Genomic DNA, 27,515 nt, shown 5'->3' with positions numbered 1-27,515 from the left:
GTTGTCTGGAACATCTTTGTTATCTTTCTTTAGGAGACCAGCAAGTTAACAGACAGTGCTCTTGATTTTCGCGCCATGCTGTAGCTTCTGAGGTCGATGTTCTACCTGTTTTCTTTTTTGACAACCCCACTCACGTTTCTCTGTGGCATACGCATCTCATGCACCGCCCTTTCAGTTCATGCAACTCTAGTAATGTACGCTGCCCGGTTAACTTTACCTTTACCAAGCGTAAGCAGCCAAGAATACTGCACGCCGGAGTTCCAGAAACCATGCAACATAGGAGCATCAACTCCGCAATAACGGTTGAAAGATACCAGCCAACGCTCAGGCGCTCACTAAACATTTAACCCCTTCCCCAGCACCCCCAACCACAATCTACTTCCCCAGAACCGTGCCCAGCACACTCCCCATCATGCCTCTAACTCGCGCCCTATTCTCCGCGACGCAGGTGAACACGACCGCCGTGCTGGCCGCAAAAGCAAGCGTCTCGCGCCACTGCGCGGCCAGCGCGTACCGGCGGGGGAACAGCGCGGCCAGCGCGCGCGGCGCGACAAACAGCGCCATGTCCTTCCTGCGGCCCGCGTGCTCCAGCAGGATGCTCCACCCGCACAACACGCAGCCCGCGCCGACGCAGAGCCCGCCGTCGATGCGCTGGAAGCGCGAGGCCTGATCGTCGTCGTCGTCGTCGTTGCCGCCGCCCAGCATCGGTAGGCGGGGCCCGAGCCTGTTGCGGGCGAGGCACACGCCGTAGTAAAAGAGGGTTATGAAGGTGGCTAGGAAGGAGGAAGACCGCGCGGCGGAGAGGAGGGCGCGGCGGAGGGCTGGTTGCAGGTTGTTTTTGGTGTTGCTGTAGTTACGGTAGTTACGGTGGTGGTAGCTGCTGCGCGCCGCCAGGACGAGGGACAGCGGGAGGTAGGTTACCATGGCCCATCGGAAGGAGCGGAAGAAGCGAGAGACGGCGTGCAGCTCGCACGACGGGCCACAGCCCATGTGGACCATCTCGCAGGGGAAAGGGATTGTCTTGGCCGGGTCGCCCCATTCGGCCGGCCACCCGTAGTCGGCGCACATACTGCCGAGGAGCGGGGCCTGACCCGTGTCGCGGCCGTAGACGATCTCGCCCTGCCGGCAGCGCTGCAGGGCGGTGATGAGCCGGGGATCGACGGCAGCGGCCGAACCGATCCACTTGTTGTAGGCGCGCGGGAGGCGCGCCGGGAGGTAGATCCACGTCCACATGATGAGACCGCTGGAGAGGGCAAAGACGGCCGGATCGGTGAGGCGCGAGATGGCGGACTCGGCGCGCGTCCAAGTCCCGGCCGCCTGCCGACGGAGCTTGCGGCGGTGCCACAGCTCGCCGCCGATGACGTCCAGCGCCCGCGTCACGGCGAAAAGGGTGAGGTCGAGGGTCCGTCCGGCATAGTGCACTGTTTTGGGGGGGTCATTCGGGCCGAACCCGGACGCTGTGTCGGTGAAACTCGGGGTTTGCTTGGACTGGAGTAGCCGAAGGCTCAGCCAGGCTGCGATGAAGGACGCCAGCCACCTGGAGATTCTGCAGGGGTCATCAGCGGCTGCAGCAAAATCGCTGAAGAAGGGGGTTGGATTTACCTCCTCCGGGCAATGTCGGAGAGGTTCTTTGCCGATCTGCTAAGAAGGACAGCCAAAGGTCGCTGCAACAGTGCGATCCGGGTTAGTCTCATGCAGGCAGGATCACAAACCGCAAGACGTGTGTGGGAGGAATCGCCAAGCTTACTTCGAGCAAGGCGGTGCCGCCAACCAAGGCGGCGCAAAAGGTGGGAAAGCTCTGCCAGTCGAGCGCCCTCATAAGGATACCTCGAAATGCCGCCGAGAAGGGCTCTCCATTTTGGGTGTCGTGTGCCGTGGTCGTCTGTTTGTTCGCCCGTCTCGTGAGCCTGCGGCGGGCGACATGCTGGAGCAACAGGGTCAGCAGTCGGGGCCCGACTGCGTATGCATAGCCCAGCAAGTACGCGCGCACTACGGGGCGCAGGGCAGGGGGAATGCTCCTATCCCATCCTCGGCGTGTTGGTGATGATGAACTTGAGGGCGCCGTATCCATGTGGCGCGGTTGGCTCTGTCAATGATGGTTCGAAGAATATTGTAGCAGTTGGAGCAGCCATATGTTGCCGGCGGTTCTCCAACGAGACGTGTAGGGATGGGAAGGAGTGGTCATTCCACTAGAAAATGATGTCGTCCTGCAGCCACCTTATGATTCATGTATGTGATGAACAGAGGTCGCTTTGATTATCCAGCGCGTCCACTGACGTTGCTGGGTTCTCGGCATGTTAGCCTCGGAAGGCGGCGGCCGGCCCCACGCGGCTTGAATAAAGAAAGGATCTGTCGCTCCCTGGGACTTCCGCGAGGCTCACCACGCATTGAGTTAAGCAACGTAAGTGGATCACTCCAGCCTGAGCTCGACATTGCCGACCGAGCTGCACGATGCAGCAGCAGCGAACCAAGACTCTGGGAAAGCAGCTGACAATGTCGAACATTTGGCAGATTTGTGGGGTGATGAACACCGTTACGCCCGAGCTGGAGCTTGTGAGATCCAATTGCGCAAATTGCAGGGGTCACAGTTTGTGGTTTCGGTTTGGCGCGGCATCAAATTGTGGGGTTATTCCCGACAGCCCCTGTCTGTTAGGCGGCCGGGGGCCATGTGGCTCAATGCAGCATGTGATGCTCCTTTAAGTGGATAATGTTTCTTAGGCTGGGCCTGTGCTGCAATGCATCGAATTAAACCTAGTAAAAGACCTTCATTTGATGCACAACCCACTCGAAATTCCAGGTTGTCGGCAGACCAGAGAAGCCGCTTCCTGCTGACAGCGGAACTCCCAAAGTTGGCCATCTTGGAAGATGACAATGCCCCTGGCACGTTTGCAGTAGGCTTCCTGTAAACTGCATTACCCGCCGTTTCAGCCATGCTTTAAGGTCGAGATTTCCACATTCTTCAGCTTTCGCAGTGCCGCTATCATCGTGCTAGAAATGACGACGGAAACGGTACCTAGTACGGATACTGCACTTAAGTCTCGCCCAAATCTCGCGCGGTCGTTCCAACGAAGAACAGAAAAGGGAAAACACCCACTTGTTCCCGTCCACATATCCACCTCTGACAGACTTGGCCATCCTTGACAATCGATAACCTCCAACGAGGAAGCCTTGTCCCCCGCAAATACTCCACGTTCCGCAACTGGCTCCATGTGGCGTCCGAGTGCCGTTTGCATGCCGCTAGGAGGAACCTGAACCCAGCGTCGTCGTTTCTTCCAACAAAGACAGATGGATCGGCGAGGGAGCACAATGCACGATGCATCAAGCATTGTGCCGGGGGACTGTGAGTCAAGTGCACACCCTGCCATTGCCCTCCTCGCTAACAGAGTCCTGTCCGCCCAGTCAACCTCCTCGATGACGAACTGCCAGTGCCAGGTGGCATCGAGATTTTGGGTGCTCAGGAAAGCCGATACCTCGACGACTTCTTCGCCCATCGCGGCGTGAACGGCCATGGAATCCTTCAGCCTGAAGAAGGCCTGGGCGGTGTTTACACGCCAAACTGGCTCCTGCCGCCCAGCGTCGTCGGTCACAATGTGTCGTATGGATATTGGGACGAGGGCATGGTGGCCAACATGTTCCCTCAAATACTCGGCAATGAGGTCCAGAAGCAGTCTCCCGCCGCCGCGCCGTTGGTCTTTGGGTACCCGGCGCAACCATCCACCACAACAGCGTCTCCCATCCCGCCGCGTCAACCTCCCACGGCTACGCCATCCAACCTGATGATGCCTGACCTGATGACGCCGCAGTCTCCACGACCCCTCCACACTCAGCATGGCTATCTTGATCACCAGGCTACCGACGACGTCATCGCCGCCGCAAGCGTCCTGTCACATGGCAACGGCGCCCACTTTGACATGTTCTACAGCCAAAAGCAACAGAATCAGGCACTTGTTCCTCAGGCGCCGTCATCTGTTCAGTTTCAAGCACCCCCTCCTTCCGCAAATAATGGCATTCAAAGTCGACCTGGTGTCTTCGACGGGATGGCATTCCACGGCACCGCCGCAGGCGACCAGTCCTACAGTCGACGGCCGCCCAGGCGACCTACTGAAATACGATTTGGCTCGGATCCGAACTTTAACAACGAAAAGTTTGTGTCTCAATCGGCCAGGGACACGACCGCGGCCATGGTAGAGGAGCAGTTGGCCGCTCTGCAATGTCTAGAACGGAACGACAGTGCGGCGCCCACTCGAGCCGCCAGTCCCAACACATGGGCGCCGATGTCCCCGAACACGGCGAGGAGGTCTTCGATGGTTTCACCCGTGCAGCTCAAGGCGGAGTCCTACAGTCTCCCAACACCAAATGAACTGACAAATGGCGAAGCCGGTCCCCCGACGAAGCGAAGAAGGAGCAGTAAACCGGTAGAAGAGACGAGGCAGGTGGGACCGAACCAACTAACAGCTCGACTATCCGCCACCGCCGACGAATTACAACCACAACCACAACCGCCACCACCACTGCAATCAAGAAGGATATCAGAACACAAGAGACGCAAGCTACCAGAACCCCTCACCCCCGAAGCCGAAACCATCACAACAGCCGCGGCAACCAAGAAACGACGAAAATCACCCCAAAGCACCACCAACAACGACAACAGGACAACCGGTCCTGGGAACGCTAGCGGCCGACGCAAGTCATCCCAGGCTAAGCCGCCGCGGGAGCCGCTCAACGAGGACCAGAAGCGCGAGAACCACATACGCAGCGAGCAGAAGCGGCGCGGCATCATTAGCCGGGGGTACGACATGCTCTACGAGCTGGTGCCCGTCCTCCGCGAGGGCAGGACACACAAGGCCCACGCCCTGCAGTGTGCGGCTGACTTTATTGAGAGCCTTGCGGCTGGGAACCAGAGGTTGAGGGAGTTGTTGGCGGAGGCCGGGTTGGAGGAGGATGGTTCTGGGTCGGGAGGCAGGGGCCTTCGGTGATGAAGAGTGGATGAAGTTGTTCATCTTGTCTGGTTGGCGGTGAGAGGCGTTTCCGGGTTGAGATCTGGTGGCTATGGTTAACCATCTGCATGGACTTGCGGCGTTGTATTTATGTGTGTCAACAGCCCAGCATTTGTCCTGGGCTATTCCATGGGTTCCCTCTGTTGGGCCATTCCTTGTGGATGGGAAGTTGCCCACCTACTGGATGGCTAGGGCGGGCGAGAAAAAGCCAGATCCTTTGGAATCTCCAGCTAGTCATCCTCAGGGTTTCAACAACGCCCTTTCGTCTAACCGCCAGGTCGTCTAGACCGGACAACACAATGAGTCAGAGACACTTCTCTAGGAGTCTGTGATCTACTTAATGACTCTTCATCGTGCGATGAATGTGTTCCTTTACTGCCCTCCATTTCATCCACTCGCTCTTGGACTACTTTCCCACTATTTGTACTTTGGTTGCCGGAAGGCCAGCGAGTTAGGTATCGGTTCGTTGTCCTGCGAGGGGGGAGCTCTTTACCAAGGCAGCAGTGTTCAACATTGATGCATTAGTCTGGATTCAAGAATCCTCCATACTATGGTACCGCTCATGCGCCGACAATGCAAACCTTGGAATGAACCGGTCACACAGCGCACACCGATCTACATCCCCCTCCGACGTATCAGTATCATTATCCCATGTACCGTCGTCTTCTCCCTCTCCGTCATCCCGCACCACCTCAAGATCGTCATCACCACCATTCCCAGATCTTTCCACCTCCAACCCCGTCGTTGCCTCCCTTCTCCGTTCTCCAAGTCCATCATCACCAGCACCATCATTATCACAGTCATGACTCCTCATCCCGACGGCCTCCGCCACCACCGCCCCGGTGCCGTCGTTTCGCCGATGTACCCCCCGAAACATCTCCCCGATATCTCGTGCCCCAGCGCTACCGGCCCCGACCATGTTGGTGACGCAGACGTTGATCAGCCCGATCCCCCAAGCCTTATTCCGTTGTTCACTTTCACCCCCACCACCACCACTAACACCACCAGCAGCATCCTTTGGTTTAGATGGCTCGACGGGAGGGTTTGGGTTCATTTTCCAAAACAGAGGCAGCAGCGTCTCGTCCACGAGCCGCGTGGCGATTTGTTCCAGAGGCAGGCTGATGTCTAGGGCGAAGCTTGGGAGGGTACAGCTGCGGGAGGTGCGGGCCCAGGCGGATGGGTCGTTGTTTTGTTGGTGGTACTGGTGTTCTGAGAGGGGGATATATTGGCGGGTGGAGAGGCGGAGGGTTTTTGGTTGGGCGAGCCATTTCTTTGCCGTCATCGTTGGGGTTGATTTGCTTGAGGGGTGGCGGTGGTTGTGGTGCTGGTTTGACGTTGGGGGAGGTGGGCTGGTGGTGGTGGTGGTGGTGTCGTCGAGAAGGTCGATGTGCATGCGCCGGAGGAGGGAGGCGGTGATGGCGTGTAGTTCGCGGCGGATCTCGTGAGGTTGAATGCCTTTGTAGGTGTCTTCGATGCTGATTTGGGTGGGCACGTCGCGGGCTGGCTTGACGTCGGCGTCGTCTACGCCGTGGAGGAGGGACCAGACTTTGCTGCCGAGGCCTTTTTCCGCGCCCGGGCCGGACAGGAGGCGCTCGAGGATTGGCGGTGAGATAGACGGGTGCGTGCGGACCTGCCCTACGGTGGTCGAACACTCCATCGAGTGCATGTTTGTGTCTGGTTTTTTTTTGAGAACGAAGCTCTCGAGGATGCTGGTGGTCCGGAAGCCGATCCCTGGCACTCTACGGAGGGGGTGGCTGTCCATGAAACTGAGGATGTCTTCTTCGCCGAGAGCGAGGAGGGTGGTCTGGTTCCGCGGCTTGTTCTTGTCGCCGACCAGCTTGGCTAGCACCTTGTTGGTGGCTATGCCACATGCCGTGGTGTACCCTTCGTCCTCGATCCTCAACCGCAGATACTGGGCGAGGTGAGAGCCCAGCAAAAGCCGCATGTAGAGCAGATTTTCAACATTCTGAACACTTTCTTCTCCGTAGACACACCCCGCAAACGACATAGCATCGTACTCAAAGCCAGCCTCTGGGTCCGTCCGAGACAGACAAAAATAGGACTGGGGCAGGGCATTCCGGTTCAGGAGCTCAACGTTGTATGACACCATGTCCGTGACGTCCATAAATACCTCATCAAGACCGAGGCGCTCGATCTTGCCGTTCCATGAGTAAGACCGGAGCATGGCATACAAGCGCTTGGACACGTCGCGGAAGGGGGAGAGGTCCTCGCCGTCGGCCAGCACGAGGTTCGGGCAGATGATCTTGGCCTCGGCGATCGGCATCAATTTCTTGACGCCATGGCGACGGGCCACGTAGTTGCAAGTGGCGAGGATGCCTTTTTGCTTGATGCCGAGGGGCAGTGTCTTCAGCGACGGCTGCCGGTTCTCGACGCACTGCGAGCAAGAATGAGCGACCGTGTCCACACACAGAGAGACCAACAGATCGCCGCGGAGTGGGACAGTACGTGCCTGGGCATAGAAACAGTCGAGATCCTATAAGATAAACAGTTCACGGTGTCAGACGGGATGTCCTGGGCGGCGTCATGTGGAGCAGGTCGGGGTAGGATGATGCGAGAGAAGGGAGGCTGTACAAAGTGCAGGATGACCCGGTTGTTTTTTCGGCGTGGCGCCTTTTTGCCGGGCGTCGGATCCATTTTTGAGGCAGGATTGGACGCACAATCGCGTCACCCAGACATCGCCGGGACAGTTCTGATGTTTTGTTTACTCGATGCTCTCCGTGTCCAGGTTCGAAAAGATGGCTATCTCGAAACCAAGCTGTCGGGTTTGGGGCCGTGGCATTCTATTTTTAGTTTGTGGAAACATCAGGCGTGGGCAGGGTCTAACGTTTGACCAGCGTTCGGATCCACCAAGTTTAACGCCTGACTAGCAACCCATGACGGGGTCCAAGTCGATGGACTAAAAAAACAAAAAAGGTAAAGAGAAGGAATGCGAGAAGTGAAGAACATCGGATACTGATAGGATCATAAATCATAGTTTCATGGAAAAACTGATATTCTTTAGTTTGCTTAGGTACTTTAGGTTGGCGTAACGCTAACGCGGAAAGTGTTTATACTGGCATCGAATATCTCATGTTTGAATCTGATCAACAGGTTCCATTTCATAGATACTGGGCAGGCGAACGAGCAAGCCAGGTTTTCGGCCGGTTCCGCTAATCAATCTTCTTCTCTCATCCCCTATTCTCGTCAAATGGCAATCTCCGATGATGACCGAAATGCGTCCCTTATGTGGAAGACGCTGCTTGTCTGTGGCGTCGGTGCTGAGTTGACAAATCGGCGCAACCTTGGGTGTCGGATTTTGCATTCACCGCTTCTATTGTCATGAATGGAGTCCAGACTCCGATAGAGTGGGACATTCTGCGGCTCAATTGGCCGGCCTGGGGAAGGCCTTTCGGGAGCCATCCGGGAGGCCATCCGGGAGGCCTTCCATTCATTCCCTTACCTTGGCTTGATCGAGTTCTGGGTGAGTTTGTTGACGAGCGCTTGGTGAACTCAACAAAGGATGACCAAAATCCCGCAGTGCGACAATAAAATCCTTCCAGAACGCCAGGGAATCCTTCAGTTGGTCATGCTCCCAATGTTGGGAGTCAAAAGGTGTGAAAAGAGCCCAACCGAGGAAAACTGGAAGCAGACAAGGCGGGCATCGCGCCTGTTAGCGTGGGCATTGATGTTGGGATCATTGGATGCGCCTGCCAAATCGGGGCTGCTGAAATGCTTGGCGGGAAATAGACGCGCTGTGACTTTTGCGTGCAGGTGGGTCTATGCAGCTTTGGTAGGCTGCCATTGGGCAGGAGAGCGCTTGCGCCTGCAAGCTGCATCGAGTGTGCCGACCACTGACGGGGACCGCTTCCTTCCTGCCAACAGCCAACCACAAGGCCAAGAGTCGAGAAGCGAGGAATTCTTTTTGTGTCACACGCCCCTGGACAGGAAAATGAGGGGATTGCGTGTGCTGTGGCGGGCATTTGGTTCACTCCGCGCTCGACCACCCAAAACGGACTGGCGCTTGCTCTTGTCCACTTTCCGTGCGGGCCCCCAGACTTCAGCAGGGATGCCATCCAATGCCACGCTCAATTCTTAGGCTAGCCGCCCGAGCGGGTGGGTGAGTCGGACACACTGTTCGATCCCTCCAGGACACCCTACCACAGTAAAGCACACATATAGCCGCTGGCCCCCTCGCGAGCCGCCCTCCTCACACTGACGCTCACCCTCTCGCTCTGATCACCATCTCGCCTGCTGGCCTACCGAGGTCGCACGCTCACTCGCCTGCCTCGACGTTCCTAGCTGGCTTAGGGATTGCAGGCGGCCAGCTCTGTATTAACTTCAGTTTAGAGTCCCAGACCTTGTCTGGATTATTATATCCACCCATCTCTCGCCATGCCGACGTCCCCGCAGAGTCCTCCCAAGAGGCCGAGATTGTCTCTCCAGATCAGGGCTTTCGCAAGCGGCCCGAGTGGCCGGACCTCGAGGTGTCTGGCTGCTGCCGCCGACGTCAAGTCGCCGACGGCGTTTAATACCCTCTCTAATGTCTACGCGACTGCCGTCGACCGGTCAACGCCGGTCCAAGAGAACCCGCCAACCGCAATCTTGGGCAAGCGGCCGGTGCTGCGTCTCCAGACACAAGATGTACTCGCAAAGAACTCGGGCAACCACACTCCCTATTTGGGTCCTTACCTCGACACCCCCATCACGGCACAGCCGATTTCCCCAGCCGTAGCCCAGCACATCTGCTTCCCGAGCGCAGCTATGACAGCGACTCCTCCGCTGTCAGCGCAACCGCCGGAGCAGAGCGCTCAGGTGTTTACTTTTGACGGATCGACACCAGCGACCGCCCTGCCGCCGGGGACAACAGCGCCGGTGCCGGCGGCACAGAACCCAAAGAGGCGGACAACCATGCCAGGGACCGCGAAGCTGCCCTACACCCACCAACGCAGCCTGCGCAGCATCCTCCGCAACTCGCCTCTCCCGCCACTGAGTACCAAATCCCCCGAATCCCCGAGGCGGCAGTCCCTTCGCCTCCAGGAGAAAGCAGCTCGCCGCGTAGCCTACAACAGCCCCTTGACGCAAGAAATCACGACGAGCAAGTACACCAAATCGCACATTGATCTCCTGGCCGAGGACGCCACGCCCATCTCGCCTTCAACCTCGTCCTCGGACGACGGCGATTGCCTTCTCGACCAAGCCATGGCCGACGCTAGCAGCTGCGACAACACGCGCGACGGCGGACAGACCCCGGGTCCGTTTGAAGAGATGCGCCGTCGCATGGCGAACATGCACGCTTCGACCCCCTTGACGCTGTCGCCTACGGGAGGCGGCATCCGCAAGCGGGGCGGCAAGCGGCGGGAGAAGAAGCGGCGGTGGGTGTGGACAATTGGGCAGGACGAGGATGCTGAGGACGAGAGCACGACATCTGCGCCGGCGGCACCGGCAACAGCAAAGAAGGACCCGGCTCCATCAGTCCCCGTCCTCGCTGTCCCAGCGCCCAGACCGCGAACACGGAATCAGCAGGCGCAGGCGCAGCTAGCCAAGGCCATCGCCGCAGCGACGGGGATGCAGACCCCGGCGCAGATCACGATCCCGCTCCTCGCTGCGCCCATTCCTCCCGCCCGCGCCACCGCAAGCATGACCAGCGATTCGACTCAACCTCTTACGGAACAACCCCTTCTTCCACAACCCGAGGCTGTGCCGCAGCCAGCCCCACAACAACCCCCATCCCTCCGCCAACACCACCATCAACACCAAGAACAACGACAGACCCGCGAACTCACCCCGATCCCCTCCTCGCTACTCCCAACCCGCCACTCCACCCCCGACTCCACCGCCAGCGGCGCCAACAGCGTCCGCTACCTCACCCCCGAACCCCCAACAGCTGTGCCCATGTCCATGTCCATGTCCATGCATCTCGGCATGGGCATGGAAGCCATGAATATGAATGCCGAGCCGCCCACGCCCAGCGTTGAGTCGACCACCAGCGTACAGAGCAGGGACTCGTCCGGGTTCGGGGACGTGGAGATGTCGGATGCGAGTAGCTTCACTTCTGCCGAGGATGATCGGGAGAGGGAGACGGATGGGGTTGGGAACGGCAATGGCAATGGCAATGGCAATGGCAATGGCATGTGGTATGGGGGGAAGTTGGTGGGGTATGGCGGTCGTGACGGGGACGAGGATGTAGAGATGGATGAGGGCACGCCGACTATGACGGCCCGGCCGGTGGCTGATGGATTTGGAGGGAGGGGGTGGGTGCCTTGGCGGGATGGGGATGTGTCTTTGTCTTGACTTTAGGAAGGTATGGATGGGGACTTGTTTGGACATTGCGTGGAGTTCCGAGAGATACAAGAGGAAGAAGGCATGATACCTGGGTGTTAGGGTACTTTTGTGTTCCTTGTCATGAAACAGGACTGCGATGGACGAAATGATACGATAGAGAGGTGGGTTGGGTATGATCTTAAAGGTGATATGACACAACGGAATTCAAAAAGACAGCATAACGAGCCGAACACTTCCGCGACTTGCTGTGACTGTCATATATGAGAGTACTGCATATATATCTTAGTACGACAACTGCTCGAAACTCTCTCCCGAACTGGGTTCATTGCGCTTTTTGATTCAAGTCTCTAGTATGCTACGGTGCCTGAAATTTGAAGTATTGTTGGTTTAAGGTTCCGGGGTGTTCTCCCCCGCATGTTGAAGTGGGTAACGATCCGTGGCTCCCGGTCGCATTGACAGTCGAGACCAAAACTTGAAGTTACAATGTGTACATCCGTACACAGTATTGCACCATTGGCCGTTTACTCCTGGGCCCTGACGATGTCCAACTTTTGTCCAGCAACCCAACCATCACCTTAATTAAACCAAGACGGTATCCGCACCACTGTCTTGCGACATAGAGGTGCTCTAGGTGGTAGCCCGACCCAACGACGTCATTCGGAGCCGTCACACCGGGTCCCGACCGGGGAAGTGGGACCCCGGGTCGACCACCGACGTCATTGATTCCCGTCGAGAGTCCATCCCCCTGCACGCAAATCAACAAGAACACTTGATTCTCTTTGCTGTCCCCCACGCCATTGGCAGCCACAAAGACAGCTTTGAACCTGCTTGTTCCGTGATCTTTGAGCTACGTAAGACAAGCAGCACCGCATTTGTGTCAAAGTTCTCCTGGAGCTGTTCTCTGTGCATGCCAAATAGGTAGCTCCTGCCTGCCCTCTTGCTTGAAATCCGTTCCTTTCAGTTCGCTGCTTGCTTGCTGCCCTTTACCTACGTTTTGCCGTAATCCTGCAATCCGTCCTCGAGTTCATCTTACCTTCCTCCCCAAGTCGGTAACACTACACCTGCTACAAAACTCTTGTCTTCCCAGCTTCCTTGCTCAGCATCTCATAACGCCCCAAAACTTAGAACTGAAAAGGAAACCCGTCATGAGCGCCGACCACAAAACCTACCCTCCAGGGCAGGAGTACTCCGGCAGGAACCGGGTCCCCAACATCCAGGAATTCGTCGAGTCGCTGGACCGGGACAAAAAAGAGCGCGACGCCCGAATCGATGCCCAGCTGCAGTCCAACAACCAGCATGGTGAGCCGCGCGACCACGCGCTGCCCCAGCAGCGCAAGCCCGGCAAGAACCGGCGCACCGTCCGCGACCCGGTTACTGGCAAGGACGTCGAGATCGAGGATATCGATGACCACCATATGAAGGCGGCCGAGGAGCCCATGGTACGTTCGCCCCCTTGCCCCCCTACAAGGACTACACCACGCTACCTGCCCCCCCCCGGGCCCAACGGCTCACCTATGCACTTTCAACCACAGCAATTGGACTGACATATTCCGTCGCGGTATGGTATCGGCACGCAGATAACAATTCCCAACCCGAACCTCGGCCGTCCCGCAACGCGGGCCACCTCGCCCAAGCAATCGGGCGAAGAATACCGCGTCGCGCAGGACACGACGGCCCCGCCGGACCCCGTGGCCGAGGGCGCGACGTCCGACGTGCCGATCCACGGCGAAAAGACCAACGTGCTCTTCCACCCGACGCCGTCAGTCAGCTACGAGCCCATGTACGCCGCCATCGAGGCGCGCGCCAACGTGCTCTGCATCGCCCTGTTCCTGGCCGTCGTCCTGATGGGCAAGGCCCTGGGCGGGGGCAGTTTTTGGGGCCTGGTGCCGCTCGGCGCGGCGGTCGCGTCCGGGGTATTTCTGTGGGCCAAGGACTTGATCCGGCAGGGCCGGGCGACGGAGTGGAGCGCGGAGCAGAAGCGGGGGGAGACGGCCGTGGTGAACCTGATTCCCGAGTCGGTCGAGTGGCTGAACACGGCGTTGGGGCTGATTTGGGGGCTGATTAACCCGGACATGTTCGCGGCCGTGGCGGACACGTTGGAGGATGTCATGCAGGCGAGCGTGCCCAAAGTGATTGAGCATGTCAAGGTGAATGATATCTCGCAGGGGAGCAATCCGTTGCGGGTCCTGAGTCTGCGCGCGCTGCCGGACTCGCATGTGAAGGAGTTGAAGGAAGAGATTCACAAGAGGGACGCCAAAGTCAAGGATCCGGAGGAGTTAGCAGCTGAGGAGGAAGGGGGCGACTTCTACAACCTCGAGGCGACCATCGCCTATCACTCGCTGCCGTCAACAGGGGATGTGTCGACCAAGGCCAAGAATATGGGCATGCAACTGATATTCTACGTCGGCATCAAGGGCTTGTTTGGCGTACCGTTTCCGATCTGGGTCGAACTGAACAGGCTGGTTGCGACTTGCAGACTGCGAGTTGGCTTGGCGCCGAATCCGCCGTTCGTCAAGACGCTCAGCTTCACCCTGATGGGCCTGCCCAAGGTCGAGGCCAGCTGCGTGCCGATGATGGAGAAGGCCCCCAACATCCTCAACTTGCCCCTCATCTCCAACTTCGTCAACTGGGCCATCGCCACGGCGGCCAGCATGTACGTGGCGCCGAAGTCGATGACGCTCGACATTGGCAAGATGCTGGAAGGCGACACCATCAAGAAGGAGACCAACGCGCTGGGCGTGCTGTTCATCCGGATCCACAAGGCCACAAACCTCAGCAAGCAGGACCAGCGCGGCAAGGTCGGCGGCGGGTCGGACCCGTATATCTGCGTGTCTTTCTCCAAGTTCGGCAAGCCGCAGTACTGCACCCGCGTGATCCAGGACGACCTCAACCCCATCTTCGAAGAGTCGTGCGCGCTGCCCATAACGGCCGACGTCATCAAAGCCGACGAGCAGCTGTCTCTCGAGCTGTGGGACAGCGACCGGTCGTCGGCCGACGACATGGTCGGCAAAGTCGAGTTGAGCCTTCAGAAGCTGATCCAGCACCCGGGCAAGATGTTCCCGCAGGTGTCCCAGCTCAAGGGCGTCAAGGCCGAGAGCACCATGCCGGGCGAGCTGCACTGGGAGGTCGGCTTCTTTGGTAAGACGCAGTTCCGCCGGGCGCTCCGCACCGACGGCCGCGACCCCAACCTGCCCAAGGAATTGGCGGACAAGAAGGAGCTGCAGGACGACAAGGGCAGCCTCGATACGGCCCAGGAGGAGGCCGCCGTGTGCACGCCGCCCGACCCGCTCTGGCCAAGTGGCATCCTCAGCGTGGTGGTCCATCAGATTGTCAACCTCGAGATCGCTAATGTCAAGGGCTCCAAGGGCGGCAAGCGCACGGGCGGCAGGGAGTACGAGCCGGGGCGGCCCGAGGCGGGCGAAATCAAGGAGGAGGAGGGCAAGAAGCTTCCGAGCGCGTACTGCACGATCCTCATCAACGACGAGCTCGCGTACAAGACGCGCACCAAGGTGGTGTCGTCGCGCCCCATCTTCGAGGCCGGCACCGAGCGCTTCATCCGCGACTGGCGGTCATGCATTGTCACGGTGGCAGTCCGCGACTCGCGCAACCGGGAGCATGACCCCCTCATCGGCGTCGTCCCGCTCCGGCTGTCCGACATCCTCCAGACTAGCAGCCAGAGCACGCGCTGGTACCCACTCGATGGCGGCATCGGCTTTGGGCGCATCCGCATCAGCCTGCTGTTCCGGTCGGTCGAGCTGCGCTTGCCACCCACGCAGCTGGGATTCGGCGACATCGGCACCTTTGAGTTCACCTCGGACGCGCTCACCACGTCGGGCTACTGCCCAAGCGAGCGGACCAAGGTCAAGATGCGGACGGGCGGAAGCTCGGCGTCGGTCAAGGGAGACGTGTGCAGCAAGACGGACGACGGCACCGGCCTGTCGTGGGACATCAGCGGGACCGAGACTAGCAAGCGGCACAGGTCGACGCGCATCCGGCTCCCCGTGCGGTTCCGGTATCGATCGCCCATCTTCTTCGAGTTCCGCCCCTCGGGCAAGCGCCGCAAGACAGACACGTTCGCCTCGCTGTGGCTGCAGGACGTGCCGGATGCTGAGGAGAGGGAATTTGACATCCCCATCTGGCGCTGCGACAACGGCATGCGGCTCTCTCAGAACTACATCACGCCCGACAACGTGCAGTCGGTGCCGGACCTCAAGGTCGAGGAAGTTGGGCGGCTGCGGTTCAGGGGCCGGTTCAAGCCCGGCACGGACCGGGACCATCTCCGGTTTGTGAGCGACAACGACTCGCGCGAGACGATCGAGACGTGGGAGGCGTGCTTTGCCGAGGGTGTGCGGGAGGAACATGTGCATCCGAAAGTGCCGCCCGTGGTGCAGAAGCTGCACGACGAGAGTCTGACGCAGGGGCGGGATGTGTTGGCCATGGCGCCCGAGGAGGACAAGAGGAAGTGGCTGGCCAAGGACGGCACCGACTGGAGCGGGGCGTTTGGCGAGGATCCGGCTGTGCTGCTTGAGAGAAACAAGAGCGAGCAGCAAGATGAGGATGAGGAGGCTGAGCAGCTGGACGGTGCTGTTGACGGGTCTATCGATGAAGTCAGCAGCGACCAGGATGATGAAGACGAGGAAGAGGTGGATCTGGGAATTAACGACGCCACGCACGACAAGGAGAAAGATAAGCAGAGGACGAACGAGGGTGATGAGGATGATGGAGAAAATTATACCTGGAGGCGAAGCGAAGGCGAGGTCAAAGAGCGCGGCCGCATGTCGATGGACAGCACCGCCACGGGAGCCACGGGCACGAGCAACAAGTCGGGCAGCAGCAAGAACCCCATCAAGAAGTACAGGGAGTACCGCAACCGCAGTAGAGATCTGCACCGCCAGCATCGCGGGCTGATGCAGTGGTAAGTTCCTCCGCTTCTTTCTCTCCTGGGTAATGAAGATGCTGACGGGAACAGGAAACCGATGCGCAATGTTCAATTTGCCAAGGACGAAGCAGTGTTCGCCACGAGGCGGTTGATGAAGGTTGGCAGCTTGAGCGGCCGGAAGCCTGATGTTGAGACCGAGGTCTAAGGGATTGGAGACGATAGCGCGATAAAAACTTCCTATCTGTTGTCTTCTGTTTTCTACGGAAGGGTTCGGTATGTGGTGGTGTTGGGGAGCGGTAGAATAAAGGGGCCATGACAGGACAATGAAAGGGTTGGTAATATTGACCTGGAAAAGTAAATTGGAATTATACCATGAAGTACACTAAATTGATGTAACCACTTTGTGTGTAGGTGACGAAGTGCGAGAATGGAGCTGATGACGACTGGAGTTGAGTGAGTGTGTGTTGTCAGGGGAAGAAAACGCCAAAATGGAACAAAGCTTTATAGGGCCGGCAGTGTTGAGTGCCCCTGCCGGGGTTCATTAATCCATGGAGCGGTTAGACCGGGGTTTGGCTTGTGAGAAATAGAACATAAACCTGCATACCAGCGCACTACGGCTCTTGGCAGGCGCCGCATAATCATAGCACCCAACCGCTCATTCAACGTCGACCATCTCTCCATTGTGCTTTCTCATTCATTCTAGTTAAGTAGCTCATTCAACTGATATCTGCTTCGATGTTCAAACGTCTTGTCAAATCTGTCCGCCGGCTCCCTCACACCTACAGCGCAAGCGTCAGAATGACATCCACCATATTGGGCGCATCCAGTCGCCAGTCCTCCGAGGCGAAGCATTTCACAGAAATGAGGACGGCAAACTCGCCGTCTTAATAGCCACGTATGTCTCAATGCTCTATGCCCTCATCTCGCAGCTTCATCATAATTCTAACAACCTCTCAGGGTCGGAAATGGGTCCGTCGTTTTCAAGCAAGAATCGAAGTCGATCTTCGAGCGGTCCCGGCGCCTCGCAGACGAGTGTGCAGGCTCCCGTCGGCTTCGATTTCACACTGATTTCATCCCAGAGGACCGTATTGCTGTCTACCCCTACTTCATAGACGGCCTTCTTGGATTGATGCGGGCCGACCCCAACTTTCCTCCTGCAGAACTGAAAAAGACCCTGCGGCACGTAGGCGAGGCAATCCACGAATTTCATGCCCAAGGCTGGCTCCATTTCGGTACGCTCTCCACAACTCGGAAATCGGTATGAAGAAAAGAGAACCCTAACCATTCGAGTTTTCGGCAGATGTAAAACCGGACAACATTTTGGTCAATTGGACCTGTGACGAAGAGGGGAACAAAACAGTTGCAGGTGCGGGCCTGGGCGATTTTGGCATTGCTTACCAGCTGGTAGGAGCACCGCCACTTCGGACAAGGGTTGCTCTAGGAAACTTCATGTGGCGAAGCTCAGGAGGACAGACCGGAAGTGGTATAACAAAGGCGTCCGGCATGTTCTCGTATGGACAGGTGGTGAGTAGGCTATGTTCGATTTCAACAGGTCATGTTGAACTTTTTGCAGTGCATATATGCTCTCGGGGGTGGAGACCTCTTGCTCTTGGAGGATAAGAAGGTACTAGCGGAGCTCGCGGCGCTTGGTATAACGCCACGAGAAGACATTCTGACCCGACACTTTACCTATTTTGGGCCCGTCAACGAAGGGCTCCTCAAACAGGTCGATAGTCGCGAGCATGGCACTTTGAAGAAAGCGGCAGCAACTGCTTGGCTTGCAGTGAAGAACCAACCTGAACTACGGTTCGAGGTGTGGGGGAAGGAGCTTGGTGAAGCTGCATTAGATATGATATCTGGAATGACAAAGCCGGACCCGACGGCTGCTAGACTAACCATCGACCAAGTTTTGAGGTGCCCATGGTGGCAAGAGCCTTAAGAGTTAAGACAGTAACGTTAGCAACCCACTCTTATTTTTTTTCTCTTCATATCTTAGGGGCTTTCACGCCTACGCCACCTTAGCTTTTCTTCTAGATTGTCATTCAAATCTACCATTCGTTTTCCAGGTTGCGCTGAATTGCTGGTTCTACCTCTTATAGAATGTAAAGGCTGTGAAGGAACGCGACTTGGGCGGGTGAGCGGGCTTCTGGTCACAGTGGGTCTTGGCCGAGAAACGCACTGGCCAACGGGTATCCGTAAAATAAAGGCAACCAATCAGTCCCTTCCAGCTTCGGGCTTGTACGAGTTGATGGTTGAACATCAACGAATCGGATGTAGTTAGCGTGCCAAGGCCCTTTAGGCTTCGTGCCTCCGGGCGAAATAAATTCCATCCATCCATCCTTCCAGCTTCGGTTTCTTTATTACGATTCATAACTCAAACTTATCAGTCCCTGGCGTATCCCCAGCCTGCAAAACGCACAAATTATCTGGTCAACATTCAACAAACCCATACGCCAAAAAGGAGATCCAAACATGCCCAAGGAATACTTCTCCCCCTACGCCCCGCGCAGACCGCGCTCTCCAAGGCTGGTGCTGATTTGGGTGTCGACATTCGTATTCATCCTCTGGATGACGTGGTACATCGCGACGCGGCACAAGGAGCGGGCGGCCCCCTACGTTGAGGAATTCATGCACCCGGGGAGGGGACCGAGGAGGGTACAGGAGGCTGGTGCGGGAAGTGGTCAGTAAAAGAGCGTTCAGGTTGGGGAAGGAGGATGATATGACTCTTTTCTGGCCACGATGCTGGTTCTCGACACAGAGCCGGGCCGCAGCTGGCGGTTCTGATGTGTTTGCCGGAGATGGACATGGGGTGGAGATCGAAAGAAACTTTGGATGGGGTGGTATCGATGGTTTGGTCGGACCCAAGGTTTACTCTATATGCTTGGGAGAAGGGACTGCTGCTTGTCCGATTCTCCCTCCTTCATTGGGTGTTTGGAGATGGATCCCTCACGGCATTTTACGACCGACCGGACTGGTAGTTATCGGGGGCGCCGCAGCAGCAACTCGGATCGATCGCGCAGTCAGCCTCTACCGGCATGGAGCGCCGTATTTGATGGATGCCCGTCTCTAACCATGAGAGACGAGACCGGATGATCGCAGGATTGGCGGTTAACGAACTCCGCCGCATTCACTGAGCTGTTTTCTCGACGCAGGAGAGGCAGGATTGCTAGAACTGGACTCGTGGTGTCTAGGGTCCAAGAGGCACGATGTCGAATGCACAGGAGCCGTCTGAAACTGTAAACCAGCAAACCAGGGCTCTGCTCAAAAAAAAATTTCATTTATAGTAGTTCCATGTCCTTGTATACCGCAACTTCACCTTTGAACTGTTTCACGGAGGATTTACAAGGGATTCGACACAGTGCTCAAGCCTAAAGGCCAGCTGCCCTCCAACTTTAGCAGCTAAATCGCACTAGACATACAGTGTTCAGCACTGTCCATTCACCAAGTCACCCCACTGTTTCCGTACCTTCCATCCGCTCTTGAAATGCTTCCATCTCCGAGCGGATATCATCTTGGTGACGGACTCATGCCTCTTTGAGACACTTGCGACTTGAGCCTTTAAGATGGACCCGCCGCGTACCATCATCATCGGCATCAGCGGGTGCTCGTCGAGCGGCAAGACCACCCTCGCGAGGCTGCTGCGCGATATGTTCCCCGAGACCTTCATTCTCCATGAGGATGACTTTTACAAGCCTGAGTCGGAGTAGGCCTCCCTTTTCAACCACTATTAACCGTTTCCTCCTCTCTCAACCGCTAACTCGACGAAGACTCCCCATCAAAAACGGGCTTGTTGACTGGGACTGTCCCGAAGCAATTTCCATCCCCGACCTTGAAGACGCCCTCGCCCACATTCGCGCCACGGGCACATTACCAGTTAGTAACTCTGTGCCCATCGCCTCTCCCATCTTGAGCCTCTCCCACCGCAGCAACCACGGCTGTGTCCCCCACCCCGCCACTTGCCCCCCATCACCACCACTTTTTATTCCACTTCTCCCTTCCACACCATCACCACCACTCCCGGAATCACCACTATCGTCGCCGTCGCCCTCAACAAGCTCAAATCCGCTCACCAACCCCCCAACCCCACGGGGCCTCCCCCCACCACAGCCAACCGTCGACTCCAAAGAAGACCTCAACTCGGTCGGCCCCTGCCCAGCAACCCCATCCCACATCGCCGCCTGCGCCGCCCTCGTCCAAAACTGGCTCTCCCCAGGCCAACCAGGCTCCTTGATATTTCCCCTTTCCCCCGCGCCGCGACAACAACAACAACAACAAACTCAAACCTCCTCCTCCTCCTCACCACCCCCACCACCACCACCCCCACCCAACGCGAAACCCAAAATCCGCATCTGCCTACTCGACGGCTTCCTCCTGTACGCGCCGCCGCACTTTTCCCGCGTCATGTCCCTCCTCGACGTCAAGCTCTTCCTGCGCGTGAGCAAGACCAAGGCGCTGCAGCGGCGGGAGGCGCGCGACGGCTACGTCACGCTCGAAGGGTTCTGGAAGGACCCGCCGGGCTATGTCGAGCAGATTGTGTGGCCCAACCATGTCGAGGCGCATCGGTGGATGTTTCATCAGGGCGGAAAGGTGGACGGCGGGGAGGAGGGTGGCGGCGGGGAGCTGGATTGGGAGGCTGTGCGGAGAGCAGGGATTTCGGTCATGGATGGCGCGGAGGATCGGGAGTTTGGGGAGGTGTTGGAGTGGGCTGTGCGAGTTGTTATGGAGGAGGTGGAGAGGATTGTGTTGGGGTAAGTTAGCAAGGAAGGGAGGAGCTGGGGTGTACATTAGAGTAGAGAGATGGTGTGGAATAGAACAGATGGCGGAGGTGTTGGTTACTGAAAGACGAGAAATGATCCTAAACACCTGAGCTATGTTATGCCCTATTTTTATGTTGGGGGTAACATTTGCGATACGGAGTGTAACATAGGTTAGTCAGTCTCGACGTCCTCTCTACCCTCGTTTCCCACTATAACCCCCATGATCTCCCATCAAATCCTCACCATCACTCGCCAACGCGTTCACCCTCCAGCAGCCACCCATCTACCGCCAGGTATCATTCACCGTCTGCGCCGCACAAGCCCCACCGGTAGCCGCAGCAGCCACCGTCAAGCTCCGATTCGGATCCGACTCCCACTGCACCGACCCGTCCGAGTTGACTTTCACATACTTGTATTGCACCGCCGCCCCCGCCCGCATCGGCACCGTGATACTCCACAGCGGATTCCCCGCCGTGTAACCTGAGGCCGACAAGCTCACCGCCTTCCCGACATTCCACCCCCCGACCTCGGCGCTACTACCCACCACTTTGACCGTCTGACCCCACTGCGTCGCCACCCGCGCGTTGAACGTGACATACACCTCGCCGGCGTCGATACACCCCGTCGGAAACGGCGCCGGCGCGCCGCCCGCGCCCGGGTTGGGGGTCAGGTTGGCCGGGAAGGAAGTCGTCGCTGTCGCGAGGGCGTAGGTCCCCGCGACCTGGACCCGCGAGCATGTCGAGGGCAGGGTCCTGCCGTTGGTGGCGGACCAGCCGGACGGCACGATGCCCGCGCGGCGCTCGGCGGCAGTCAAGAAGGCCGAGTAGGACCAGGTGAGGTGGGCGGCGGAGAGGGGGGCGCCCGTGCTGCGGTCGTATTGCTCGGCCAGGTAGCCGTCTTGCGGCGTGTACTTTGCTGCGATGTCGATGAAGCCGTCGGCGTAGGCGAGGACCGCGTCGAGGATTGTTTGGAAGGTGGGCGAGGAGGGGGAGGAGGAGGAGTAGGTGCCGGGGGTGATGGAGGGGAGGAGGTCCTTGAAGAAGGGCAGGGACAGTTGGGTAATGGTGACGGAGCCTTGCTTCTTCCAGACGTAGATGGCGTCGTAGAGCTGCTCGGCGGCCGCGAAGTTGGCCAGGTACCACGGGTTTCCGTTGTAGTAGACGTCCTCCGAATAGCGGCCCACGGCGACGGCCTTGCCCTGGGGGATACCCGAGTTGATGGCGTAGACGGAGCGGAACGAGTCGACGTAGGCTTTGTGGTTGGACAGGGCCCTGTCGCTGCACGGTTGGAAAGTAATGGCGTCGCAACCGACGGCCGGGTCGAAGGTGTGGATCGAGGCCAGAAGCGAGTTGGCATCTTTGCCGGACCTGTACTCGCCGCCGTTGACTGTCCGCTGTCAGCTGGGTGTGGACTAATAGGGGTTGACGAATGGAGTCTTACTGTTGGACACGACGTAGCCCCCAGAAGCCTTCCAAAAACTCTGCTGGAAGCAGAGGACGTGGGGGGCAACCGTGATGCAGGCGCGGCATTCAGTGCCCAGCTGGGCAGCGAGATCCGCTCCTTCGACCAGGGCTATGCTGGGTTAGATCTTCTTCCTGGTGTACGCGAGTATAATCACTGACCGCGATGAGAACTGGCAATGGTGAAGAATGAACTGCCGGGCACTTCCTCCCACAGATCGAAGCCGGTCTCGTTCCTGTGCGATGTCAGTACCCCGCATGAACTGTGCACCCCACGGCTCAGCGCTACCTACCAGTACTGGGCGGTGTAGGCTAGGTCGTTCTTGATCACGGGCCAGACGATGTCCTTGGCGGTGGCCTTGTATCCATTATTGACCAACCATTTGGCGTATTGAATCAGAGCAATGGCCCGGAGAGGAGGGCCGTCCCTCTGCGGGCGGCCCCATTCGCCGGTGAACTGGGTCAGATCGACCATGAACTTGGGCTCGCCGAGACCGGCGCCATTAGAGAAGCTGCCTGAGGGGTTCGAGACGCCCTGGAGCTTGGCCTGAGAGGCAACAAAATTGTGGATGGTCCCCTGGAGCGATGACGAGTAGTTGTGTGCAAACGCGTCGGCGATGCCTGTGAGGACCAGGGACGCGTCTCTGGTCCATGTGTACCAGTCTGCTACATGTCAGCACGTCGCTGATTGTATAATGGGAACGGCTGACTGTCACTTACAGTCCGGGTTCGCTTTGGACGGGCTTGCAACCACCACGCCCGAGGCAGCGCCCGAAGCAGCACACCCGTTGGGCCCAATGTTGCAGAGTAATCTCGCCCACGCAATTGGCGTCTCCTTCTCGATGAACGAGTCGACGGACCGCTTGCAGATGGCCGTGTCCCGCTTGTCACGGGCGGCTCCCGGGTGACACAGGGCCGCCTGGACAGCGCAGGAGCCCAGGACGAAGAGGGACGAGAGAGCGTGCATGGCTGGCAGGACGAGGTTGGATGCGTTGAGCGCTGCGAGTTGATGCTGAGCTTGGAGGAGCAGGTTGGCCATGCTGAGACCGTTCTTATACTCCAACGTCAAGCTCCCGTTCTCAACAAGATGCTGACTTCCGCATCGGGTCAATGGCAGGGACTGGTTTAGATGTGCTGTATAAGTGGCCCTACCTCGGTGAGCTACGCGATCAAGGTCCGACATCCACCCAATCGCATGGAATGCTCGGTGCTATTCTCTCAGAGTTCCACGCGTATGCCATGCCTCGGTGCAACGTCGAAACCCTTAGGCTCGGCCGTTGTCGATCTTGCCCCCGGGGCCGCCACTACCCGTCTAGGGCAGTTGTTTCGTCTGCCAAGAGCCTGCCTGCGGGGAGAGGCTGTTTAACGCTAAGCGAGGACCTGGAGAAGCACCGATGTGTTGCCGTCGTTGTGGGGGGGATTCGACGTCACACGGCTGCACCCCGGATCATCTCCAATGACTTGCAGCGCGGGGAGGGATTTAGGCATGGCCAAACGATCGCTGAGGTTCCGGAGAGCGACTGTTTCCCAGGGAACAAGGACTGTACGGAGTACCGAGGCAACATTAAAAAACACCACATACAGAGGGGAAATCGAGTATCGGCGCTCAGCGGGCGTGATTGATGCTTGAAAGTGAACGGTTGCAGGCGGTCGCATTCTATGTCTAGTATGTCGGATGATGGCGGGATCTGGTTGTTCCGTTGGTTTGCCGTCAACCACCAATGTCGCGAGCAGGCCACGGACCCAACTCTCATAAGAACAGGATGCGACTAGGCTGTTGGTGCCTGCCAAGCAACGAGATCGCGATGCTGTCCGCCCCCTGCAATTGCATCAAAATCGGGCCGTTGTGGGGGACGGCACCGGCGATGTGATTAGCGGCGGAACCTTGACCAGAACGGCAACTCGCGCCGAACGTTGGCGAGGGGCACAATATCACATGTTGGTGTTGGAGTACTTCAGTACTCGGTACACGCTGTTCAACGCAAACGGACATCTTCAAAGGGTAAGCCGGGGATCGTCTAGTATGACGACCACGCTTTCAATACTCCCTTCGCCTGGACGCACCCCAGACGCGCATCTCGGCAGCCCATCCTCGGCCTTTCTCTGACGATGAGCAAGACGCGCTAGGTCGACTGTCGGCGAGATCCCAGAACACGCTTAAGCGAGGCGAATATTCGGTATGAGGGGTAATCCTCCAGGGACGATGTCGTACCTGTGAAATCCGCTGCAGCCAACCTGCCATGAAATTCAAAAGCACAAGGCACAATAGTCGACGACAACAGCACAGAAATGTAGGCAGCCATGGTTTCCCCCAGCCCCATTGACCGACGGTCTCGGCGAACGGCTTGGAATATGGCGTCTCCTAAATCATCCGCTTCACCTCGCTCAAGCCTTTTACAGCGAACGGGGCTCCCCGGAGTTCGGTCATTCTTGGACCTGTCGGGTGGAAATTGACATCATCGAAGGGTAGATGGCTCCTTAGTTCACCGAACTGCCGCAGCAATCGACCCTGACCACCGAAGTGGCAGAGGATCGCTGGGCACAGATCCGTGAAGAGGAAAAGGAAAGAAGAGCAAGAGCCGCAAGAAATCGGTTGCTCAAATAGTTGCAGAGATTTTGGAAAAGTGGGGCAGCCTCTTGCAGGCTGCAACGGAGCTCCACCTGCGTTCCATACCGTATCTTATCCGCTAGCGTCGTGTGTTCCATGTCGCTCCAGCCTCAAGCCAACCTGGAAGTTCTTGGCTGGGCGTTGATTCTAACCGAACATCAACCTCGCTAGTGACTCCGCGTCATTACTCGACATCAGCCTGCGCTTCTCGTCAAGATGGACGCAGCATCAATCGAGGAGATCAACAAGGTCCGGCGGGCGATGGGCATGAAGCCCCTGCCCGTTCCCGGAGCAGCTCCGCCACCAAAAGAGGCGACACCCGAAGTCGAAATCGGCGACGACGGCAAGCCGCTCAGCACCCTCGAGACTCGCGAAGCCGCCGGGTACGAAAACTTCAAGAAGGCTCAAGAAGCCGAGGAGGCAAGGAGGAAGCGCGAAGCGAAAGCAGCGGCTATCAAGAAGGCTCGCGAGCTGGCGCAACGAAATGCCGTTATTGAGGGCAAGGGATTGGCCGACGACGACGAAGAAGTGGACGTCAAGTCATGGCTGAAGAATCAAAAGAAGCGTCAAAAAAAGATCGAGGCCGCGCGAAAGGCCGAGGAGGAGAAGGCGGTCGCCGCAGCAGCCAAGGCTGCCGAACACACAACTGCCGACCTGGCTGGCGTCAAGGTCGCGCATGACATGGCCGCCTTTCTCGATGGAGACGAGCAGGTTCTTACCCTCAAGGACACGGGCGTTTTGGAGAACGAGGAAGAAGGGGATGAGCTTGAGAATCTTGCTCTGCGGGAGCAAGAGAAGCTGCAGGAGAGGCTCGATCTCAAGAAGAAGCGACCTGTCTACGACCCTAACGACGTCGACGAGACCGGGGAGATTGGCTTATTGTCAAAGTACGACGAGGAGATCCACGGGAAAAAGAAGAAAGCCTTCACCTTGGATTCTGCAGTTGCTACGACAGAGCTGGCAGAGATCCTCGAGGCGCCAGTTCAAAAGAGGAAGAACCAGGCGGTGGACCTTGATGTTCTTGGTGGGTGCACCAGCTGCAATGCGCATATCGGGGCACCTGGAAATTATGCTAACCGACACTGGAACAGAAGACGCACCGGCTCCCACTTCAGACTATCTTGATCCTTCCGAAGTCAAGGTAAAGAAACCGAAAAAGAAGAAGTCGAATTCGACAAGACGTCGCCGGGAAGATGATGACGATGTGCTGTTCCAAGGGGATACGGTAAATGGCGACGAACCTGCCCATGAGATGGACGTCGATTCAGGACCGACTGCATTTACCAAGAAGAGGAAAGTGCCAGTGGATGACAACTTTGTGGATGACGAAGATTTGCAGTCAACTCTGGCCCTCCAAAGGAGGGAGGCGCTCAAGAAGCGGAAGAAGATGCGACCAGAAGATATCGCAAAGCAACTTCGCGAGGAAGCCGAGAATCTAGAAATGGAGACAGAAGAAGACAAGGGCCTTGTCATGGACGAGATCAGCCGATTCGTCGATGGCCTGCGCGCTGACCCAGAAGAAGACCGCAAGCCACGCAAGCCTAGGCCTGAAGGAGCAGTGACGACCATGCAAGACGAGTCCGCCTCGGAAGACGAAGAAATGCACGACGCCGACCAACGCCCGTCCCGCGACACCTCACCCCTCGTCGAAGTCCCCGCGAGCGGTGTCGAGGAGGAAAAAACGGTTGCCCAAGGCATGGGTGCCACGCTCGCGCTCCTCCGCGACCGGCACCTGATTGAAGAAGGCAAGGGAGCCGAGCTCAACGAAAAGTTCCGCCAGCGCCAGCGCTTCCTTAACGAGCTGCGCCGGCGCATGGATCTCTTCGACCAAGAAACCCGCGCCCAGCGCGAGCGGGACCGCGCCAGCGGGCGCCTCGACCGCATGTCGGCGCGCGAGCGTGAGGAGTGGCAGCGGCAGCAGAACACGCTCCGCGAGCAGCACCAGGCGCGCGTCATCGACGCGCTGTTCCGAGAGGGCTACCGGCCCGACGTCGAGCTCAAGTATGTCGACGGGGACGGGCGCAGCCTGGACGCCAAGGAGGCCTTCAAGGAGCTCTCGCACCAGTTCCACGGCAAGGGGAGCGGCAAGGGCAAGACGGACAAGAAGCTCAAGAAGCTGGCCGAGGAGAAGAGGCGGATGGCGCAGAGTATGCTGGATGCCAGCCAGAATGTCGGCATGAGCACGGCCGCGTCGCACCAGACCAAGAAGAGGAGGGAGGCGGGCGTGCGGTTGGCTTAAGCAGAGGTGGACGGGTCGGGGTCGAGTTGGTTGGGGATAAATCTACGGGCTACGGGGTATCTTCAAAGGTGCTTACACCCTTTCTTTTCATCGCTGAATACATGTGTTGCGGTTTGTACTGACGCCGTGTGAGCTAGATGGCGAGTCGAGGTAAGGCGTAGAGGGAGGGGTCCGGCTGGATCAGACCTCAAACTGGTGTCTCAGTGATGCTGTGCAGTGACATGGTCCTTTGTGATCGTTTTATCGTTAAAACAACCCCTCCAGTACGGACATAGGGCCAGACCGCTTCTGCC

General features: G+C 58.0%; 11 protein-coding genes across 11 annotated transcripts; 8 read left to right on the top strand and 3 right to left on the bottom strand.

Annotated features, from left to right (window-relative positions):
• Positions 1 to 375: 375 nt before the first annotated feature.
• On the bottom strand, positions 376 to 2,427 carry N657DRAFT_620536 (uncharacterized protein; the record flags this gene model as incomplete). The annotated part of the gene is made up of 4 exons (XM_062790593.1): positions 1,748 to 2,427; positions 1,603 to 1,664; positions 867 to 1,546; positions 376 to 821 (listed from the first exon to the last, which is right to left on the bottom strand). The coding sequence occupies exons 1-4, from the start codon at positions 2,069 to 2,071 to the stop codon at positions 376 to 378; spliced, it is 1,512 nt and encodes a 503-aa protein (XP_062646382.1). The 5' UTR covers positions 2,072 to 2,427.
• A 682-nt stretch (positions 2,428 to 3,109) lies between these two features.
• N657DRAFT_469576 (uncharacterized protein) lies at positions 3,110 to 5,157 on the top strand. The gene is made up of 2 exons (XM_062787525.1): positions 3,110 to 3,340; positions 3,400 to 5,157. The coding sequence occupies exons 1-2, from the start codon at positions 3,286 to 3,288 to the stop codon at positions 4,974 to 4,976; spliced, it is 1,632 nt and encodes a 543-aa protein (XP_062646381.1). The 5' UTR covers positions 3,110 to 3,285; the 3' UTR covers positions 4,977 to 5,157.
• Positions 5,158 to 5,450: 293 nt separating this feature from the next.
• Positions 5,451 to 7,765, bottom strand: N657DRAFT_646313 (DNA/RNA polymerase). Its single transcript, XM_062793098.1, has 2 exons — positions 7,468 to 7,765; positions 5,451 to 7,392 (listed from the first exon to the last, which is right to left on the bottom strand). The coding sequence occupies exon 2, from the start codon at positions 7,279 to 7,281 to the stop codon at positions 5,530 to 5,532; it is 1,752 nt and encodes a 583-aa protein (XP_062646380.1). The 5' UTR covers positions 7,282 to 7,392; positions 7,468 to 7,765; the 3' UTR covers positions 5,451 to 5,529.
• A 1,419-nt stretch (positions 7,766 to 9,184) lies between these two features.
• Positions 9,185 to 11,588, top strand: N657DRAFT_646312 (uncharacterized protein). The gene has a single exon (XM_062793097.1). It carries the CDS (start codon positions 9,390 to 9,392, stop codon positions 11,286 to 11,288), a length of 1,899 nt encoding a protein of 632 aa, XP_062646379.1. The 5' UTR covers positions 9,185 to 9,389; the 3' UTR covers positions 11,289 to 11,588.
• An 836-nt stretch (positions 11,589 to 12,424) lies between these two features.
• Positions 12,425 to 16,363, top strand: N657DRAFT_575524 (uncharacterized protein; the record flags this gene model as incomplete). Its single annotated transcript, XM_062789112.1, has 3 exons — positions 12,425 to 12,718; positions 12,857 to 16,194; positions 16,249 to 16,363. 3 exons carry the CDS (start codon positions 12,425 to 12,427, stop codon positions 16,361 to 16,363), a joined length of 3,747 nt encoding a protein of 1,248 aa, XP_062646378.1.
• Positions 16,364 to 16,706: 343 nt separating this feature from the next.
• Positions 16,707 to 18,097, top strand: N657DRAFT_664512 (kinase-like protein; the record flags this gene model as incomplete). The annotated part of the gene is made up of 5 exons (XM_062795243.1): positions 16,707 to 16,734; positions 16,993 to 17,053; positions 17,116 to 17,390; positions 17,459 to 17,682; positions 17,732 to 18,097. The coding sequence occupies 5 exons, from the start codon at positions 16,707 to 16,709 to the stop codon at positions 18,095 to 18,097; spliced, it is 954 nt and encodes a 317-aa protein (XP_062646377.1).
• A 533-nt stretch (positions 18,098 to 18,630) lies between these two features.
• On the top strand, positions 18,631 to 18,942 carry N657DRAFT_681608 (uncharacterized protein; the record flags this gene model as incomplete). The annotated part of the gene is made up of 2 exons (XM_062796407.1): positions 18,631 to 18,838; positions 18,917 to 18,942. The coding sequence occupies 2 exons, from the start codon at positions 18,631 to 18,633 to the stop codon at positions 18,940 to 18,942; spliced, it is 234 nt and encodes a 77-aa protein (XP_062646376.1).
• Positions 18,943 to 19,721: 779 nt separating this feature from the next.
• N657DRAFT_681607 (uncharacterized protein) lies at positions 19,722 to 20,910 on the top strand (the record flags this gene model as incomplete). Its single annotated transcript, XM_062796406.1, has 2 exons — positions 19,722 to 19,861; positions 19,926 to 20,910. 2 exons carry the CDS (start codon positions 19,722 to 19,724, stop codon positions 20,908 to 20,910), a joined length of 1,125 nt encoding a protein of 374 aa, XP_062646375.1.
• A 288-nt stretch (positions 20,911 to 21,198) lies between these two features.
• On the bottom strand, positions 21,199 to 23,342 carry N657DRAFT_575393 (carbohydrate-binding module family 20 protein; the record flags this gene model as incomplete). The annotated part of the gene is made up of 5 exons (XM_062789101.1): positions 21,199 to 22,301; positions 22,356 to 22,487; positions 22,538 to 22,611; positions 22,669 to 23,038; positions 23,096 to 23,342. 5 exons carry the CDS (start codon positions 23,340 to 23,342, stop codon positions 21,199 to 21,201), a joined length of 1,926 nt encoding a protein of 641 aa, XP_062646374.1.
• Positions 23,343 to 23,384: 42 nt separating this feature from the next.
• N657DRAFT_469344 (uncharacterized protein) lies at positions 23,385 to 24,062 on the top strand. Its single transcript, XM_062787524.1, has one exon. The coding sequence runs from the start codon at positions 23,486 to 23,488 to the stop codon at positions 23,996 to 23,998; it is 513 nt and encodes a 170-aa protein (XP_062646373.1). The 5' UTR covers positions 23,385 to 23,485; the 3' UTR covers positions 23,999 to 24,062.
• Positions 24,063 to 25,199: 1,137 nt separating this feature from the next.
• Positions 25,200 to 27,222, top strand: N657DRAFT_634649 (uncharacterized protein; the record flags this gene model as incomplete). Its single annotated transcript, XM_062791291.1, has 2 exons — positions 25,200 to 26,007; positions 26,075 to 27,222. 2 exons carry the CDS (start codon positions 25,200 to 25,202, stop codon positions 27,220 to 27,222), a joined length of 1,956 nt encoding a protein of 651 aa, XP_062646372.1.
• Positions 27,223 to 27,515: the final 293 nt, after the last annotated feature.

Source organism: Parathielavia appendiculata, assembly GCF_033297405.1.
Source record: "Parathielavia appendiculata strain CBS 731.68 unplaced genomic scaffold N657scaffold_8, whole genome shotgun sequence".
Lineage (NCBI taxonomy): Eukaryota > Fungi > Ascomycota > Sordariomycetes > Sordariales > Chaetomiaceae > Parathielavia > Parathielavia appendiculata.
The sequence above is the reverse complement of the archived record's forward strand: the minus strand, read 5'-3'. Positions and strand labels throughout refer to the sequence as shown.